Genomic DNA, 20,562 nt, shown 5'->3' with positions numbered 1-20,562 from the left:
ACTCAAAACTGCATAATCTCCTTGTGGCAACTGCTTACAGGAAAAATAGTAAAGGAAATATCTAGTGTATTCTAACCATCTTTAAATATAATCATGGGAATATCATAAGGCTTCTAGGTCCTTCTCTGCTATGAAAGGCCTGGAAGCATCAAGAAGCATCTGGAAACAACAAAGTGAGGCCAAGACCACAGGATGGATCAGGCAACGTGCCACACACTGCAGCTAGGAAACTTCTTAAAGACATTAAGAAGAACATCTGTGGGGTGGAGAACACCAAGACACAGGAACTTGACCAGGCAGACTATCTTTTAGACTACAGAACCTACTGCAGACTTTCTGTTTGCACTGTGTGGTCTTTGTTAAGAAATTCCCGAATAATAGAAAAACCAGAATTAAAAGCTAAACTGTGTTTCAGATGACTAGTACTGTCATTAAATACAAAAAGGTTATGGGAACATTACAGTTGTGGAGATAACCCAAAAAAAGCAAGATGATGATCTCAGGAAGAATACTTGCCAATACACAGAAAGGAAATTAAGCATACGACCAACACTGTGGACACAGTCCTGTTTTAGTTGGACTATGTAAAAATACAATTTAGGCAACATTAATGTACTGCAGAGCTCAACAATTTTACTGCCAAACCCCAACAATATCCTTTGTTGACTGTTGTACAAAATATACATTTGTTTATCTTTCCATTTAGAAGTTCTCTATCTCATGAAGCTTCATCAAAAAACTTTCCTCAGAAAAGAACATCAGATTGCAAAGAACAGCATCCAGGGTTTAGGAAACACTAAATCAGAAGTTGCTTACACTTGTCTAATAGGCTTCTCTTGTGTACATATGCTGTGATACCCATGATACCTACAAGTTGTGTTTCTGCTTTCCAGATTTCTTCAGTGACTTACATGGGATAAGACAGATGAAAACTAAAATTTGCAACCAGAATACATGTTAATATTAAGGAAAAAAAGTAAAATATATGTACTACTCTGCTCAGAAATAACAAAAGCTGATACAAACCCAGAATTCCAACAGAGGAGAAATCCCAAAAGGTTTTGTTCCAAAATAAAATATTTTGCCTTAAAAACTTTTAGGAACAAAATGGAATAATGTTACCACAATTTTTTTCAATTTCCAAGACATACAGATCCTTGTATCAGGCACCAGATCTCCAACATATGCACTGTTTGAATAATGTTTGCAGCCAGAATACATTGCAATTATTGTACAGAGGACATCAAAAAAAGCCAGTGATTTCTGGACATCCAGAAATTACTGACAAATGGTTACAATTCTCCAGTTGTGACATGACAGTGTATCTGGGGAAGGGCAAGGTGTGTTGAGGGAGACCAGGCCATACGACACCCTTAGCCTAGAAATGCAAATTTCAAGGTCCCTGATACATTCCCTAAGAGGAAGGACCTCTTAGTCCTTCCACCCTGGTTTCAGAAACATGCATAGATTTCTATGCTTGAAGCTCAGGTCTATCCCCATATGCAAAATATGTCCCATATATTTCTGGAAAGGGACACAGCAATACAAAAGGAAAAGCTGAAGGGAGAGGTAGACAACTGTCTTGACCATGTAAACTTAACAAATGCACTTCTACAGCTGAAGGCCTTAAGAGACATATCACAGACTGTGATGAATGGAGCCACAAAGCTCCAGGAAATATAAGATGACAAGTGGGAGATATATTAAAAGGGAGGGATTTGAGCTGGATCTAGACAGCTTACGTATGCTGACTCCTCTCTGGTTCACCTGCTATTTCAGGTGATAAAGCAGACCTTTTGCTATATACCTCAACTGCTTACAAGTCTCCAGCTTTGAGAGCAGTCCAGAAAACTATAAAGTTATTTTTATTAAAGGTGTGATGGGGAGATACCAGGGCAGGAGGTAATTCCCATCTTTATCTCTCTAAGCTTACAGTCCTCAAATTTACCAAGAACACCTGTCTTCTCAACAAGTAAGCAACAGGTTATGTATCTAGAATAATCTAACAGTGAGAACTTCTCATCAGCAAATTCCTTTGAAAAACTATTCAACATCCTAAAGGATGAAAAAAGTACAAGAGCCAAACAATCCCCTAGCATACAGTGATTCTTCATTAATACTTAGATGTCTTCAAGAACAAACGCACAGCAGTCTACTTTATTAGATTTACTTCTGTGTTTGTGGGAGAATAGAGTTTTTTCCTAATCACTGAAACCTGATCATAGGAGGAACATTACCAGACAGACTACAGGGAAGTCAATTACTCTAACAATTTTGTGAATCATCCCGTCTTTATCCAGTGTAGATTCCCAGTGAACTTCTGTCATCATTTGGATGCTGGACAAGCATTCCGGGACACTAAGATAATTCAGTAACATACCTTCTGAACCACAGTTAATTGTGCTGTTACTGTTAGCATTACTTGAGAAGGTGTCACTGACAGTAGTTAAATTCCTGGGCTTTCCCTCCTGTAGCCTGACTGGAAAGCACATTTATTTCTTTACTACTAAGACAACTTGCTCAGAATTACAGCTTACAAAAGCTACTTTAAAGCAATTACAGATCTAAACTACAGAGCTGTAATCTCAAAAACAACTGTGTACGCTCAAGCACATGGAAGGCAGAACCCACGTTCACCTCTATTTAAACTCACTATCCAGAGACTACCTATTTTAAGCATGCATTTAATTCCAGCGGACCTACCTACTCTCTTCTGGATAAGTCTGAAGTTAGTTCAAAGTTTAGAAGAGTTTTAACCATTTTTCTGAGCTGAAGTCTTAAGCACACAGTTAGCTTGAAATGCTTGCTCAAGCACAGTTAAAGCTGCTGCAATTTGAGCTGGGTTGCGTCTCATCAAGACCAAAATTCCACAGTCATGAGGTTGTTTTTATCTGTCTCTTACACAAATTGCTGAGGTCTGCCCAGAAGTGATATAAAAATTGAAAAAGGCTCCAAGTCCCCTCAGATAAGCTGTTTCTACCCTAAAATAAAATCCCCAAAGCCTGATCAGATACAAAGTGACTATTTTTCTGAGAATTACTGTTAAACTATAGACAATCTTACTTGGGGCAAATTTTTGGCTCTCCTGAAACAAAAAAATCAGTTTACTTCTGAGGACCACAGCACACAGGAGAAGACACGGAAATTCTAATGTCTCATGGTGTCTTACTCAAAGTTCTTAGGAACACCCGTCTTGTGAGACCTTCCTGAGAAGTCAAGCTCAGAAAGAAATAACGGCCTGCCTGAAAATTGTGGCAGCAGATTACCTACTCCACACCCAGAATCAAGCTGATGTTGCTGTGTATTTCTGTGAGTCCTTTAGGTTCTCTGTCAAATTCCAAATGGTTCCCAGGCAACCGTAACAACATGAAATCAATTGCTGCCTGTTTGCTGCTCTACTCCATCTGCTCCCCGTTGGCATCATCTCAAAGAGGATGTTTCTCCTGAGTAAGTAACATATCCGGGGTTCAGGGAATTTGTTTATATATCTGACATAGTGACAAATTAAACTTCTTTGCTGAAAGCTCACGGCTGTTCTGAAACCTCTGAACACAGCTGTTCTAATTCCCTTGTAGTAAGTTACTACCATAGTCACTTAGAAATATTCTTACTTATGCTTGGTTAGGAACACCAAATGCAGATCCACCTTCCCTTTATACTAAACATTAAGATAAATGGATTTTCTCTAAAGTTAGGAGCCAAATTAATTTAGAAATATGGTTACCAACAAATACACAGGCATTTTCCTACTTCAGCAGCAAATCTTTATGTACACATACACACTGTATATACCCACTGCCACTGAGGACAGGTAGCAGTGTACACCATGCTCAACTAGATCACGCCTCCAGCTGAAGTCGACCCAAATCCTGTATGAGGAACAGGCAAGGAGGGCTGTCTGCAGAACCCTGCTGGTTTCTATAATCTAGGATATTAGCATATGTCCTGGTTACATTAAGGAGGAAAATGCATTTAAAAACTGCTTGAAGTTTTGAAAACTCCTACACAAACGTATTTCATAAATACAATTTGACTTTGCTGCATTAAGAGCCCATTAGTTATGTCAGAGAAATTTTCCAGAAACTTCACTAACAGCTCATCACAACACACTGACCAAGTGTTGTTAACATCCTGTTTGAGCAAAATAACAGCTTTGATCAGGTCTACATGTCTCTTTCCACTACATGACCCATTTATCACACTGATACCTTTGGATTATTTATCCCCATGAAGCACAAAACAATTTACTTGCTGCAGTAAACTACTTAGGCAGTCATCATGAATTTCTTATGTCACCCCTGTTCCCCCAGTTTGTAAACTAATTAAATGGAAAACCCAGACATTTAAGGAATCCTGAGAGAGCATATTAAAAAGTTTGGCTCAGTAAGAACTCTTCTGCTTGAGTAATGACAGCAGACACTTGCAGACATGAATCTATAATATTCTTAACCCAAGTTAAATGGCTAATCAAGTGACACAAGTGCATTTTGATCAACTTTGTCCATCTAGTGCAACACATGGGCAAGGAACAGCTGCAAAGGACCACTTTAAGAAAGCCTAGTGAAATTACAGATTGGAAGCTATCTGCTTTTGTAATGGGTGATTTTAAATTTATATACTATTCCATTCCTTCCACTATGAACCCTACTCCATCCTTGCATGCTATCGCTTAAGTTATGGTATAATGTAAACAAAACTGTGAAGCCCCCCAAACCACATCTGAATAAAGTTTCCTTCTTGCAGTTTATGGAATAAACCTCCCCATCTGTTCCTACAGCTCTGACACTTGAAATGGCAAATGAGAAAGCAAACCTTTCAGAACTTCAGCAAAACCTCACTCCTAACAGAATCCCACGAGAAGGATCTTAATCTGAATGGGTTATTTTGCCAATTCCAGCTGACACAGATCTCACTTGTTCAAACATGTTTAGATACACAATAATTGGGAGGGGGGTGGGAGGGTTGGAGGTGGCGGGGAAAGAGGCCTAACAGCAAGTCCCAAAGTTTGAACAATTCCCAGTATTTCTTTGGAGCAAACCCAAAACCTTGTGCCAGAGCTGAATGGTTACCCTGGGGTGTGCCTGATACTCTTCTCTTGTTAAACTAAGAGGGTCTAATTGTTAAAGGAGACAACACACTGCTTGAATTCCTCACTCCAATTACTGCTTTGGAGGCCTTCTCACTCGGAATCTCAGCACCTCTTCTGGTGATACATCAAGTTAATGCATGAATACCTCCATTAATTTTATGGAATTATTTTGGATTTAAGACACCAAATTTGGCCTATTTTATTCCTTAATCCAGTGAATTTGTGTCCATATGATTTAAACTATGTAAAACCCAGTCTCTGAAAACCCTGATACTAGAAAATAAGTTCTTATTTATACTGTATTTTCAGGCACAGACATTAATATAATCAGAGGCGAAAGGGAGAGTGGCATAGTGCGGGAAGACTATTGCAAGGGTCAGGGCAGAGGGAAATATTCTGAGAGAGATCCTGATGTTAAACTCCTTGTACTAGCTATGCAGGCACGTAATGAACCTTGTGGCTGCAGAAATGCTGAACTTGTGTTATTCCAGAAAATCTGTGGGTTATATGCATGAAAATATGCTAATCGGAACAGTCCTGGCTCTCCACATAGAGTATCACAGCTGCAGGAGCCTCTGCCAACTATGGAAACTTCCATTAGCCTTCCTGACATCACAGGCCAACATTCATATAAAACTCTCGGGGGTAGGGGCGGGAGAATGTTTAACCTATTGACTTTATGATCTATTTCAGCTAAAATGCCAAGAATGAATTACACAAGCATCAGCACTACAGTAGCATTCTTTTATGACTCAAATTCAGAGTAGGGTCTTACAGAGGCTGTGAGCATAATACCCAGAATGTCTCCCTCAGACACACATCACTTAAAACAGTGGAAGAGGTCTTAATTCCTTGAATGACTAGCTGATCATGGAGAGAACATGGGGAAAAGCCATCATTTAAAGAAAACCCCTAAGCCATCTCCTCTCCCCCCAGAAAAAAAAAAAACAACAAAGAAGCCCAGCCACAAACCTAAACAACAAACGTTATGCTAAAACTTCATGGGCTCTGTACTACATTTTCATCAGAGAAACAATGTTCAATATAAGGGGAAACTTGTGTTCTACTTTTGCAGAAACTTGCCAGAATAAGCATTTGCGTGCAGATGTACAGCTCCTTTGGCTTCATTCAGGTCTTAGCAGGATCAAAGTCTTAAATGTATTATGATCTGCACACACTGAGGTAGAAGAGAAAGAAGTGGGAAGAAACTGTATTCTATTCTGCTGCTTTAACAAGGCCTGCTTACATTTGTGTTGACAGCAATGGATTTTTACTGAGCTCAGCAAAAGTAACTACATTTATAAATCTTCATTTTGTTTCCCAGAAATACTCATGCCCAAAAGGTGGGTAAAAGTAAACACAAAACTTGTTGCTTCAGTGTTGTGTAGCATGACCACATCTTGCTCTGCTGTTTTTTTAAGTGAGAAAGGGATTTGATTTTGACTCTTTTACCAGGACACTGTAAATAAGTCTGCTTTTCAAGCATACAAATGAGGCCCCCACATTTCAGCAGTCTATGTGCAAATATAATTAAAGCCAACTCTGCAGGACATATCTGTTCAACCCCTTCCTTGTATTTCTAGCACATTACTCAGAGGGTTCTAAAGCTACAGTTGCTTTATTCTATTGCTGACAGAAAGAGCCACCATACTGTAAACCAAATACAAGATGTCAAATGGTCTTGTGCTATCACAATCTCATTTTAAAACAAGACAGTCTTGTCCAAGTGAAATGGCAAACTGAGCATGCTAGCTTCTCAGTTGATGTATGTAGAGTTCATGAGATTTATGCTGTTCAGTCATTAAGCCTTTACTTAGTAAGTTATTAGCCTGTATCTTTCAGAACAAAACCCAGTGATTTTGCAATAAAATATTAATTGCTGCTTGGCATAGATATTTAGTGGCACTAAATACTGATAGAAGATACAAGAATAAAGGAAGGAATTATTTGTAACAGAGTATATTATCCAATTATTTTCCGGCCTTAAAATGTATATGCTTATAAACATTTGATTTTTAAGATACTCCCAGTAGATATCATACTTGGAATAGCAGATATCTAATGTAAATAAAGTCCCTTTACAGATCTTCATTCTTGAACTAGCAGATGCTGTTTAAAATCCTGCAGTTGGAAAACTGACTAAATTAATTATTAAAAAATAAAATCAGGCCACACAGTGAATCAGTAGAACTTCAATCGATTTACTGAGTTGCATTTTGAGAGTTACTTTAATTTACGTTCCAGCACTCTGGCACTAGGGGAAAGAATGTGATGACATTACTTTCTGTTGCATAATCCATCATGCTACTCAGTACTTAAACCCTGTGCTGTTATTGAAGACTAAGGAACATACTCATCCCCAAAATACAGATTCAAGTCGACACATCTGTACTCAAGCACAACGAGAGACTCAGTAGTTTACAACTCGTAAAAACCACTCAAAAAGCAGGCACCTGGGCAGCGCAATAGGTAAGGGACTGATTCTTATCAGGGATATGAAGCAAAAAAAGTCTGCTGCCTTCTGAAAGCAAAGAAAGTGAGTAAGCAGTGAAAGAGGTACAACAGTTCAAACAGGAACTCATTCCTGCCTAAACTACTTAGTATAAATCATCACTTGCTATGCTGTTTTCTCAGCAGCTTCATTCATGTATTGGTAGGCAGGTAATAGTTTGTGACTGTTCTCTCAGGAAACATCATTAGGAAACTGGAACTTAAGGAAACCTAGTTTCAGGCTCAGTACTTACCACAGCTTATCAACTCTTACAAAACAAATGCAGTGTCTGTTAACTACTAGTCATAATTAGTGCTGAGAAATACATTATCCCAACTCAAAAGTTCATTATTTGTGAACTTGGAAGCAAACCAGGAAGTTAACTAAAAAACTGAATACTGACCTCAAGGTCATTTCTTTTCCCTGTCATGCTGTGTCAACTATCATTTCTTTAAACTTTTCCAGATTGGAAAGTCACATTTACAGTACCTTGCACATACTCCCCAGGCCAAATAGCATCTTTTTCCTTGTTATCAGTCCACCTAACTGCAAAACTGAAGTTATGAACTGCAAAACTGAAGGCAGGCAAATCTTCTTCTGCTGTTTTTCTGTCAGCTCAGGAAAAGAGTCGATCCAAGGAATCACACAAATTTTTATTATTTTCCTTTCCATTAACAGGCTTAGAGAGAAGAGAGTACTCCACATTCCTACTGCCCTGCAAAATGTGTAATCTGCCACAGAAAAGTCTGATGATACAGTGCAAGATGACTACATTTCTCAGTTTCACATTGCCACCACTGTGTTGTCTTGGTAATTTATTTATTTATTTTTTCTTGATCCTTTCTGCTTGCGCATCTTTCATGAAGTGTATGGGCCTAATCAGATTTTCACTGAACAAACCTGGGCTCACTGACAGAGCTGCATTCTGGCCTTCAGCATTTATCAGACTGCCTTAAAAACTGCATCTTTATTATGCTACCTTAGGCTTCATAAAGCTGTAAATCAAGGAGCCCATTAGCCTTCTCTGGATTACCTAAATGAAAAGCTCCCTTTCTCTTACCAAACGTGAAATAGAACAAAACCTGATCTTAGAAAAGACAATTCAGGGGAATTCTCAAAATCTTGGCTTATTTTTAAATACAACCCTATTGTGTTATATTCCCACTTCTCTCTCGCTCTTTATGAGACATTATGGTTTCTGGTTTATGTTGGTGAGGAGTATTTTAAGGTTGAATTTTCTCTTCACAACCTTCCTGTTGAGAATCACAAAAGATCTCCTGACCTACCTCATATCTGTATACTAATTAGCTTTAGGTCCTTTACTGCTCCTGAAAGGGTGGTGAAGCCCTAGCAATAGACAGGACATGGAGAGGACACATGCAAGTACATGGAATACAGAGCTACTCACATAGGTGAAAAAAAAAAGAAAAAAAAAAGACTGTTTTCAGACCCTGTAATTCTAGAAATTGTCTTTTAAGTAGTAGAGGTGTAACATTTTTGGTCAGAAAAATTATTTTCTAAAGGATGTGTTTACCCAAAGGCTGTGTTTTGTATAGCAGCAATCACCACAGAGTGCAATTCTCCACAGCATCAGCGTGCACAAGAATCATAGAGGAATAGAAGTCTGTCTGACAAAACATTGCCTCCTTACAGAAAAGCAAAAATGTTTCTCATCAACCAAGATTAATATATTAATCTCACCAAAACCTGCTTGAGTACTTAACTATGCACAGAGTCAACGCATATTAAAGTTATGTATGTAAGCAGTGTCTGATGGAGCAGGGATAAAATACGTATGCAAATATCATTTCGGTTTGCACTGTACTGTGACTTGAACCTACCTTTTCCTTGATATTTACAGGAGAATTGGTTTCTGCCATCTCTCTTCAGGTGATAATATTGTCTGTGAAAGAAAAAACCCAAACAGATTAATTTGGAGGTTTTAATCCCAACCTAGTAAAGCTATACTTACAAAGACTAATTGCATGTGCTTACCTCTAAGCATTAGAGAAACATGAGAACACTTAATGAACACAGTGCTCAATCTTGCCAAAAAAGCAAAGCTAGTCCAAATTTCATACTTTCCCCAGATTAGTTCTGTAAACACATTTTTAAAATGCCTCATAGATATGAATCTGGATAGAAAGGCATCATACTTCTCCCAGCCATGTTTCTTGGACTCCATTCACTATTACTTGATTACTTTGAGGTTTTAAAGAGGAGAAACACCTTAGATGAACTCAACAGCTCCTTGTTTCTCATTCACCAGCAACCTTAAATTTTGCCAGGAAATTTGTCTGAAGATCCCATCTTAAAAAAGCAGCTAAATGTGCCAGGAGGCTAGACTAATGCGTGCTGCATGGCTGGTGGTTTTGGTGGGTTTTTTTCCTTTGCTTCCTTGTTGGTTTGGTTTGGTGGGGCTTTGTTGTTGTTGTTTGTTTTGGTGGTTTTCTTGTTTTCTTAAAAGTGATTCAGAGGATTTAGCCATACAGCCCCTACTGAAACTAACAGCATCCGTACAGTTAAATCTCCAAGTCTGCTCTGAAAACTTGGGCACAGGAATGGAATTTGCACGTGATTAAAAAATCCTACAATATGCTTTCTATTTCCAGTTATGTGGCTGGGTGAGAGAAACTGTACACACAATGAAGAGTTAACACATGAAAGGGAGTCCAGTTGCTTAATCCTGCTACCATCAAAACCAACTTCAGTAAGGAACAGGCTTGAAATCTTCACGTTTTAAGTTACACGCAAAGAATTACAGCAACTACTAAGTCAAATGGAACAAATCTCGGTTTGGTCACCAAATTTAACTCTATTGTACACTGATAAGAAGACATAGATGTACATAAATGAGAATGAAATCTAGTTCCAAGTTTCTAAATTGAAACACTTCCTCCTTGTCCACATTTGAGAGCCTTTGCTATGTGGGCTGATATGAAAGTTTCAATAATTCTTCTAAATCTCTTTTAATGCACTTAAACAATCCTCCCTTAACTCCTGCTTTAAAACACAGCACTTCAGTGGAGTTTCAACTCCAGAAACCAGTGCTTCTATCACAGTATCCACTGATAGCATTTAAACGTTATTAGTTTTTATGTGTGTCCATTTTCTAACTGAAGAGATGAAATTCAAGAAGGCACATTTTCAGAATAATATGATTTTGTGGGAAAGATGATAGGAAGAAGAAAAAGAAATCAATTTTTCAGTTTTGGTCTGATGAAAAGCAGACCCCAAATTATAGAAACAATAAAAAATAAGGTGCCAGGAGAAAAAAAGAAACCCTTTCTATTGCCAGTTATTAGAAAAAGTGCTTGAAATGAATAAGGTTCCTCCTTCCATCTCTATTTTACTTTACCATGAAAAGAAACTCTCTATTAAAACTCACATACCTCATACCTGTCTTTAGTCAGTGGTTCAACCACATTGTCAGGGCACTGAACTGGAATCCCATTCTGCCCAATAAGTCTTCTTCCTGGCAACTGGGCCACACTGTGACTCTGAATGCCTTCCTCTCTGCTCGTATCTCAGATCAGAAGGTTCCCCTCCCTGTCCCTCCTTAAATCAAGGATGAAAGAGTTCAAATTAGTTTCTGTGCCAAACCCACCCAATAGCTAAAAGCAGAGTTATAAAATGTCTGGACAGAGCAGGCAGGAAGATCACACAGAGTATGAGTTTAGGCAACCCTATTCCCTGTATTTAGTGTGTTCCAACGACTAAAGGAAAGCACTGAAAAAATATTATAGTCTGTAGTCCCTATGTAACATTTTTTATGTACTTCTTGTCTATTGCTCTCAGCTATTTCTCATGCCAAATGGGCACAGAACACAAGATACAGGTCATCACATTTCCCATGCAGACTGGAAAACTTAGCCCTAAGATTACTCTGTAAGTCTTAACCTCCCTTTCTGCTTTTCAAAAAAACATGCTTTCCACATAGTGACATCAGAACCATGCTTGACTGATACTGTTGTTCAATAAATAATCCTGTGTTAAGGAATTTGACTAGTTTATTGACAGATTATAGCTAACAGATGCTTCTGGCTTTAAAAGTCTATTAAAAAATATCTACAAAAAAACTCCCAATGAATAATGGGAAGAGATACTTGCCACCTGAAATCTCCAGGTTCTGCTTTTTCAGCAGATAATTTACTAATTTTATACCAAAACCGTACATTTTAAAACTGCATCTTGTAGGAAGCAAATTAATCCCAATAACCATACTTTGTGAAAGCCCCACACCTCTCAACTGATGTTGCTTCAAAGATACTAAATAATTCTTCAAATTCAAACTGAATTCACTGATTAAACCCCACTATAGCACTTAGCCAAGTTTACTCTTTGTAGCAATGCCCTGACTCAGCTTAAAACAAGACATAAAAGCTCTGCGCAACACTCTGCCAGATTTGACTTGTCTCTTCTTTGCTGTAACGCTCCAGGTATTACTATGATTATAGTCTTCCACTGATGAATGTGGTGTTGACCCAGCCAGCTTGTAACTGAAGCTGTTTCAAGAAGACCTGGCAAGTCACAAAAACATACCCTTGGTTTCTCTCTTTCTTCCTCTTTTTTTTAATTTCTTCTTCTTCCTTTTAAGATCAAGAACTCAGAGGACGTCAGCTTTTACATATGGACTCATTCCTCTACACTTCAGGCTCTTCATTAATATGCATATTACAGCTGTCAAAATGAAGATGCTAAAACTGAGTTGGCGCTATTTTTCATTCACCTTCTTCAAGGACAGATAATTGAAATAACCTGCATAAAACACTTGCTCATTTACATAACTCAGTCCAGCATTGCTTGTTACATAAAATACAAATGATACATTAAAAGGAAAACGCCAGTGTAGCACTAATACTTAAAAATATCCTTTAGTTATACTTAATAGCTAATCAATTTAATTTTCTCACTGTAACACAAACTGATTGTTATTTTTCCTCTGATATTTTTAATCTCTGTATTGAACAATCACTTCATTTTTAATCCTGTGACAAAAGATTATAGCGCATGAAAACATTTATGAACAAAACAGTCCTACCAAAGTTTAGAAGCTCTAGCTCCAGGCTTTCTATATTTATAATGCCCAAAACATCCTCTATACAAGAGGTTCTCGGCTCGAATGTCAGTTTATATGCTTTGTCTTTTTCCACATCTCTTGCTTGTATTTCTGTTTCCTGAAATGTCACTGCATGTCACACCAACAGGATTTCCACAAAAAAGGACTGAAAGACATACTACAGAATCCTTTACATAAATGTGCCTTTAATTCCTGGCACCAATTTCCAAATGTGTTACCTGGAATAGGAGATCACTCTCAGTTTTTCGCCACACCCTGACCTCAAATACTGATGGAAGAGTGTTATTTCTATACGTATTATATGCATTTATTTGCCTTGTAAAATGAAGCATTTCTGTAATATTCAAGGGAATACTGCAGAGAAGACTGGATTAAGTTTGGCACAACTTTACTTCTCCCCTCTACCATAGAATCATAGAATAGTTAGGGTTGGAAAGGAACTTAAGATCGTCTAGTTCCAACCCCCCTGCCATGGGCAGGGACACCTCGCTCTAAACCATATTACCCAAGGGCTCATCCAACCTGGTCTTGAACACTGCCAGGGATGGAGCATTCACAACCTCCCTGGGCAACCCATTCCAGTGCCTCACCACCCTAACAGGAAAGAATTTCCTCCTTATATCCAATCTAAACTTCCTCTCTTTAAGTTTTAACCCATTACCCCTTGTCCTACCACTACAGTCCCTAATGAAGAGTCCATCCCAGCATCCCTTATAGGCCCCCTTCAGATGCTGGAAGGCTGCTATGAGGTCTCCATGCAGCCTTCTCTTCTCCAGGCTGAACAGACCCAACTTTCTCAGCCGATCTTCACATGGGAGGTGCTCCAGTCCCCTGATCATCCTCGTGGCCCTCCTCTGGACTTGTTCCAACAGATCCATGTCCTTTTTACGTTGAGGACACCAGAACTGCACACAATACTCCAGGTGAGGTCTCACAAGAGCAGAGTAAAGGGGCAGGATCACCTCCTTCGACCTGCTGGTCACACTCCTTTTGATGCAGCCCAGGATACGGTTGCCTTTCTGGGCTGCAAGCGCACACTGAAGCCGGCTCATGTTCATTTTCTCACTGACCAGCACCCCCAAGTCCTTCTCCGCAGGGCTGCTCTGAATCTCTTCTCTGCCCAATCTGTAGCTGTGCCTGGGATTGCTCCGACCCAGGTGTAGGACCTTGCACTTGGCATGGTTAAACTTCATGAGGCTGGCATCAGCCCACCTCACAAGCGTGTCAAGGTCCCTCTGGATGGCATTCCTTCCCTCCAGCGTATCAACCGAACCACACAGCTTGGTGTCATTGGCAAACTTGCTGAGGGCGCACTCAATCCCACTGTCCATGTCAGCGACAAAGATGTTAAACAAGACTGGTCCCAACACCAATCCCTGAGGGACACCACTCGTTACAGGTCTCCAGCTGGACATTGAGCCATTGACCACAACTCTTTGTGTGCGGCCATCCAGCCAGTTCTTTATCCATCGAGTGGTCCATCCATCAAATTGATGTCTCTCCAATTTAGAGACAAGGATGTCGTGTGGGACAGTGTCGAACGCTTTACACAAATCCAGGTAGATGACATCAACTGCTTTACCGCTGTCCATCAGTTCTGTAGCCCCATCATAGAAGGCCACCAAATTGGTTAGGCAGGATTTCCCCTTGGTGAACCCATGCTGGCTGTCACCAAGCACCTTGTTGTTTTTCATGTGCCTTAGCATGCCTTCCAGGAGAATCTGCTCCAAGAGTTTGCCAGGCACAGAGGTGAGACTGACTGGTCTGTAATTCCCCGGTTCATCCATTTTCCCCTTCTTGAAAATGGGGGTTATATTTCCCTTTTTCCAGTCATCAGGAACTTCACCTGACTGCCATGATTTTTCAAATATGATGGCCAGCAGCTTAGCAACTTCATTCACCAGCTCCTTCAGGACCCACAGACGGATTTCATCAGGACCCATGGACTTGTGCACGTCCAGATTTTTAAGATGGTCTCAAACCAATTCCTCTCCTACAGTGGGCCCAAGGTCTTCATTCTCATGGTCCCTGCATCTGCCTTCCAAGACTTGGGTGGTGTGGTCAGAGCCTTTGCTAGAGAAGACCATGGCAAGGAAGTCATTCAGAACCTCAGCCTTCTCCAAATCCTGCGTAGCTAGTTCACCTGAGAGCTTCCTGAGGGGGCCTACGTTCTCCTTGATCTGTTTTTTATTTGCTATGTACCTGTCGAATCCCTTTGTGTATCCTTAATATCCCTAGCCAAGTTTAATTCTAAGTGGGCCTTAGCTTTCCCAACCTGGTTCCTAGCTTCCCAGACAATAACCCTGTACTCTTCCCAGGCTGCCTGTCCTTGCTTCCACTTTCTATAAAACTCTTTTTTCCTTTGAATTTTCCTCAGCAGCTCCTTATCCATCCAAGGAGGTCTCCTGGCCCTCCTGCTGCACTTCCTTCTGGTTGGGATGCAACACTCCTGAGCTTGTAGCAGGTGATCCTTGAAGACCAACCAAGAGTCTTGAGCCTCCCTGCCCTCTAGGGCTATATCCCACGGAACCTTACCAAGCAGGCTCCTGAAGAGGCCAAAGTCTGCTTTTTTGAAGTCTAGGGCAGTGAGCTTGCTGCATGCTCTTCTCACTGTTCTAAGGATCTCAAATTCGACCATCTCGTGGTCTTTGCATCCAAGGCTGCCCTGCAGCACCACATTTCCAACGAGCCCTTCCCTGTTGGTGAGCACAAGGTCAAGCATGGCACCTCTCCTTGTCGACTCCTCTATTACTTGCAGAAGGAAGTTGTCTTCCACACAACTGAGGAACCTCCTGGATTGCTTGTGCCGGGCCGTACCGTCATTCCAACAGATGTCAGGGTGTTCAAATGAAGCAGTTCATATTCTTCTACACAGGTTTAAGCTAACGTGAAACTGAACCAGGGCTGCTATGGTGCTGGCACATGCTCTGTCCTGCTGACTTTACTGCAAGCAGCAATATCCAGCAAGGCAGATAGTTAGGAACAGCCTTTAAGCACTGCAGCAAAATATGCCAGAGCTCACCTGTCACAGCCCCTAAGTACGTGGCTGCTCGCCCAGCCTTTACAGAAGTTTCTTTTCTCTCTTCAAACAGTTCTGAAATCCCGCTGCTGCTATGTTCAACTTCCAAAGAACACTTGCCACGTTTCCACTAATACCACCTTTAGAGTTGTTTGGCTCACAGACACCTTCCAACTAGCCAGGCCTTCAGGTAAAGCTGACAAACACTCCATTTTGCACTACACTGCACAGCTGGGATTGCCTGCATCTCAAACATCAGAGAATCGCAAGACCAAGTCTGTGCCGTGCCCCACCTGCAAACCCTGGCAATGACCACCTGCCACATTCCATTTTCAGACTTAGTGTCAGAAGAAGAGGAAATAGATGTGCTGCTCTCCAACAAAGCAAAAATACACAGAGGGGAGGTGCTTATGAAAACATAATGTTGCCAGAAAGATAGGATGTGTGAACATGCCTCAGCAGTAAGCTCTGTCAGTGGAGGAGATTGCGTGACACCTGTTCCATCACTTCCAACATCTGGAATACAATTTATCTTTGGAAACAGGGAACAGAAGATTCCCCATGAAAGAGCACAGAATAATCCAGTGTTGGAAGGGTTTCCCACCTGTATGTTTATGGATGAAATCTCCTGCACCCCAAAGATAACACATTAGTTCATCTGCCCACTGCAACCATCTCCTTTAACGCCTCCCTCCACGACAGCACAACAAGAATCCCAGGTCTAACTGACTTAACTCTTGTCAATGCTTGCCCCTATCTGCTTCTGCATTCACCTGCTGCACCCTGTGCTCATTTCTTTCAGATGCCCCACAGCTAACCTTTTCAAAGTTACACACAGCACTGCCTAAAAACCCTCTGCCAGGCTCTTCTGCACTGCCCTCCTCTTCCAAGTCCAGCAATCCCATAACTACAGATGCTTTGAGTGAAAGCACGACACCACAAAGCACGAGGTAAGTTTACCAGGGGTAGGGCCACGGATCCATTTGTCAGCCCTACCAAGCAAGGTCACTGAATAAGCTTTCACTGCTAACAAAGCAACTGGAGTTTACAGTTTTATCCCTCCAATACATTCAATAAAGTAGATCAGTGCTAGAATGTGGATCTTTTATTTTAATTAAGGATCACTTACTTATCTCCAAACAGTTCAGTCAAAATCCCTCAGCTCCAAAGAGCAAGAGCATGCAAGGTATGGGTGGAACAAAGCAATCACAATTTTGGAGCCAATTAAAAAAAACTCAAACATGTAAATGTTAAGTATTTGTGCTGGTTTTGGCTGGAACAGAGTTATTTTTCTTCATAGCAGCTGGTATGGGGCCATGTTTTGGATTTGTGAGAGAAACAGAGTTGATAACACAGGGATGTTTTAGTTATTGCTGAGCCGTGCTTACACAGAGTCAAGGCCTTTCCTGCTTCTCACCCCACCTCACCAGCAAGTAGGCTGGGGGTGCACAAGGAGTTGGGAGGGGACACAGCTCAGCATAGAAAGCTGGGAGAAGGAAGAGCTGGGGGGACGGATATTCAGAGTGATGCTGTTTATCTTCCCAAGTAACTGTTATGTGTGATGGAGCTCTGATTTCCTGGAGGTGCCTGCCAACGGGAAGTGGTAAATGAATTGCTTGCTTTGCTTGTGCACACAGCTTTTGCTTCATCCTATTAAACTGTCTTTATGTTAACCCATGAGTTTTCTCACTTTTACCCTTCCAATTCTCTCCCCCCTCCTATCAGGGGGAAGTGAGCAAGTAGCTGTGTGGGGCTGAGCTGCCAGCTGGGGTTAAGCCATGCCAGTATCTAATGAGATCGTAGTATTGCCTGCACTATCCTTTCACTGCCTGCACTTCTACTGCCTCTACCAAATTCAATCTAATTTTTAAATGGGGTTCCTAATTACCTACATGTATTATCCTACACTGCTTTGCTTGCAGAGGTAAGACAAAACTAGCAAAATCAGAGACACATGTCCTCCATTCCACATTTTATTTTGTCTTTTATTATAAAAAGCTGCTACTGAAGAATTGCAGATGAAGGCTGGGATGAAGACACCTTTTCTAATGCAATTTTAAGTTAACATTATTGTATCAGAAAGACTAACAAAAGTGCAAGTGTGATTCCAAAACTCAAGTATTTCTGAAAGGCATTCTTCTCATCTTCAGATTTTATTTAAATAGCAGAAGGAAAAACGACCTCAAGAGGTCAAAGGCCAAACATTAGAGTGCATATGATTGTAAGTTACAAGAGTTAGTGCCATTAGCTATGCACAAAGCCCCGCCATTGCGGTTGCAATGCTGCAAGAGACAGCATAAGATTTAGACACATCTTCACTGCCTTCAGATTAGCAATGGGTGTAATTTTTTATTTGCTGTAGTCTAATGACTAAAGATGCATACAATAAAAAAAGCATAAACATAACCAGCATCAAAAGCATGTAGGACATATTACTGAGTGTCCTCCCAAGCTGTCCTTTTAACCTTCTGTTTCATTATAAATGAACACACTTACTAAAACAATGTAAAGTATAATTAATACAAAATGCTATTTTTTCAGTACTGTTTTATGGCCTTTTTAAAGACTGTATCCAGAAATGGCACACCACCATTTTGTATTTCCAGGTTTTCAGGAGTTTTAAATTAGCCACTTCAGGCTAGTTAAGTGCCTCTGGGTAAGCCTGATTATATCTGAGCTCTTTAGTATCCTTCTCGTTAAAGGCATGCCATAAACATTGCAGAATATTCCCCATCTGCAGAGCCCAGACCCACTACCACCCTGTTGTCATGCTTGTTTGAACCACAGAATGCAGCTGTTGCCTCTGCATTCTCCTTTCTGCTCAGCTAATGCAGTCCAATTCCCCTGATGGTCACCACACTCTGACTGAAACCTCCTGGCGGCAGAGCCGGAAACAGGATGCAGGAGATAAAACGTCTCACTGATTCCACATGTAGATCTGGATTCCTTCAGAAAAGAGGCTTATGCTCCCCCATGACTTATCACCTCCTCCCTAACGATTTCTGGAATGACTAACATTATAATCTGAGAAAGCAGCAGCTATCGTGGTAACACTGTGATGTCCAACCAGTGTCACAACAAAATGGTCAGGCACCCACAAGTCCTGTACCTCACTCTGATATAACACTTTGCAAAACCAGGCCACTACATATGTGGGCACCACAGGCATCTGTGCTTTCATGCTGGAGAGAGCACAATGTGCTGTGATAGATGCTCAGGTCCTCTAAACACCTGGTGCTGCTGCCCTCACTGTGAACATCCTGCAGAGGAACATTCCAACCCTTATGAAGGTCAGTTTGAAAGAGTCAGAGAAAAAAAAAAAGTATTTGACTGGCACCTTTCCCAAGCTCCATTACTATCTCATCCAAACAATTCAGAAGTATTCAGTGGTATGACCATATATTAATACATCAAAAAAGATTGTCTGTTTTTTCCTATCACTGGTGCACAACACATCCTTGTTACTACAGCAAAGACTGCTTAGAAATTGTCTTATTGTACAGTCCTCAGATGCTAGATCTGATGATGCTAGACTGTCAGTGTACTAAGCTGATGTTTATTTGTGCCAAGTGACTGACATCATGTGAGTTACCACCAGAGTTACCATTCCGGAGATGTGTTAAGTATCAGAATCTGCTAACTTTGTAGACTATACCTTGGGCTGAGGAGGAGTCAAACCAGTTGCTTTCATTTAGGTCATTAAACACCATCCTGCATCTGAGCAATAGAAATACTTTTTTTCTAAAAAGAACTACAACAAAACACAAAAACCCCACCCCACCACTAAGTGGAGAGAAAGGCCAGCTCTGCATTATTTACAGCAAATTACTGGAATGAAGAATTGGGTGACAGAAAGGGACGTGTATGTTCTGTGCAGAGCAAGTACCCATACTTCAACAGACAGGTACCAGTACAAAGTACACACTCTGTGACTGCTGACATGTATACAGGCAGGCACATATGCACGCCCAGAAGTGATGCTTCCACTAAGTTGTTCTGTGATAACCCATGAGCCAAGGTGTATAATATGGTGTGTGTGTATAAATATATATATATATGCACCCAGTTTTTACTGTCTGACAAAGAATCATCACAGCATCATATATGTTTCACTAGAAAAAAACATTTACTTCCCCTGTCCAGCAACTCTCTTATGAGGGTATTATGTATACCCTCATAATGTTTGTACATTCCTGTGGAATGCACAAACATTCTTACACCAGCAGCCAACTTCTGTACTTAACACAGTTAATAAACAATTTGCTTCCATGCAATGGGAGCAGTACTGCTTCCTTTGATGACTACTTGGCTCCCATCCATAAAAAGGGTCTTTGATTCATTACCTCAGATTCTGCATCTGTGCATTAAAAATACATATAATACAGATATCCAAGCCTGATTTTGTGTGGTCTATTATGATCCATTCACTGAGTTCAGAGGATGGCATCAACTATTCCAGGATGACAATGAATTTAGGATGAGCGATCCCCAATCTCTGCATGGTGGGCAGGCGATTACAAGCCCTGAGACCTCTGAAGTTCATTACTGCTCACTCTCTCTTTTCTACTATTTGACAAATTTGTATTAAATTGCATTTAATTCAATCATGGCAGTTCTAATGATATTATGAGTTAAAACCAAAAGATTATGTCATGCAGTTGGCAAAACCAGAGATAAAGCTGCAAGGCAGATGAATCTCCCACCCTCCATCTTTGTTCATATGAGATAATAAGGATGAAGAGGCGTTCAAATGTCATGAAGTCATATTCCACTATAAAAAAAAGCTGATCAAGTCTTTGTTAACGACTGGATATTAAGTTTACTTGGTGCATTCTAAGAACACATTCTAGACAGTTCAGCAGTAGTTCAGTCTTCAGAAACTA

At 40.5% G+C, this 20,562-nt stretch overlaps 1 protein-coding gene across 3 annotated transcripts in view; it reads right to left on the bottom strand.

Annotated features, from left to right (window-relative positions):
* SPATS2L (spermatogenesis associated serine rich 2 like) overlaps positions 1–20,562 on the bottom strand; it is an 86,273-nt gene that overhangs the window by 35,508 nt on the left and 30,203 nt on the right. For 2 of the 3 annotated variants that reach the window (XM_061377575.1, XM_061377566.1), the window contains exon 2: positions 9,422–9,483. In XM_061377575.1, the coding sequence (XP_061233559.1) occupies positions 9,422–9,460 (39 nt within the window). In that variant the 5' untranslated portion in view covers positions 9,461–9,483. Of the gene's footprint in view, positions 1–7,983; positions 8,123–9,421; positions 9,484–20,562 lie in introns of those variants that run through there. The other variant, XM_061377583.1, reaches the window with a different exon arrangement.

This window comes from Neopsephotus bourkii, unplaced genomic scaffold (assembly GCF_033783945.1).
Source record: "Neopsephotus bourkii isolate Nb327-2 ecotype Australia unplaced genomic scaffold, CSIRO-AGI_Nbou_v1 NB_196, whole genome shotgun sequence".
NCBI classification, from domain to species: domain Eukaryota; kingdom Metazoa; phylum Chordata; class Aves; order Psittaciformes; family Psittacidae; genus Neopsephotus; species Neopsephotus bourkii.
Note: the sequence above shows the minus strand (reverse complement) of the source record. Positions and strands in the feature narration are given on the sequence as shown.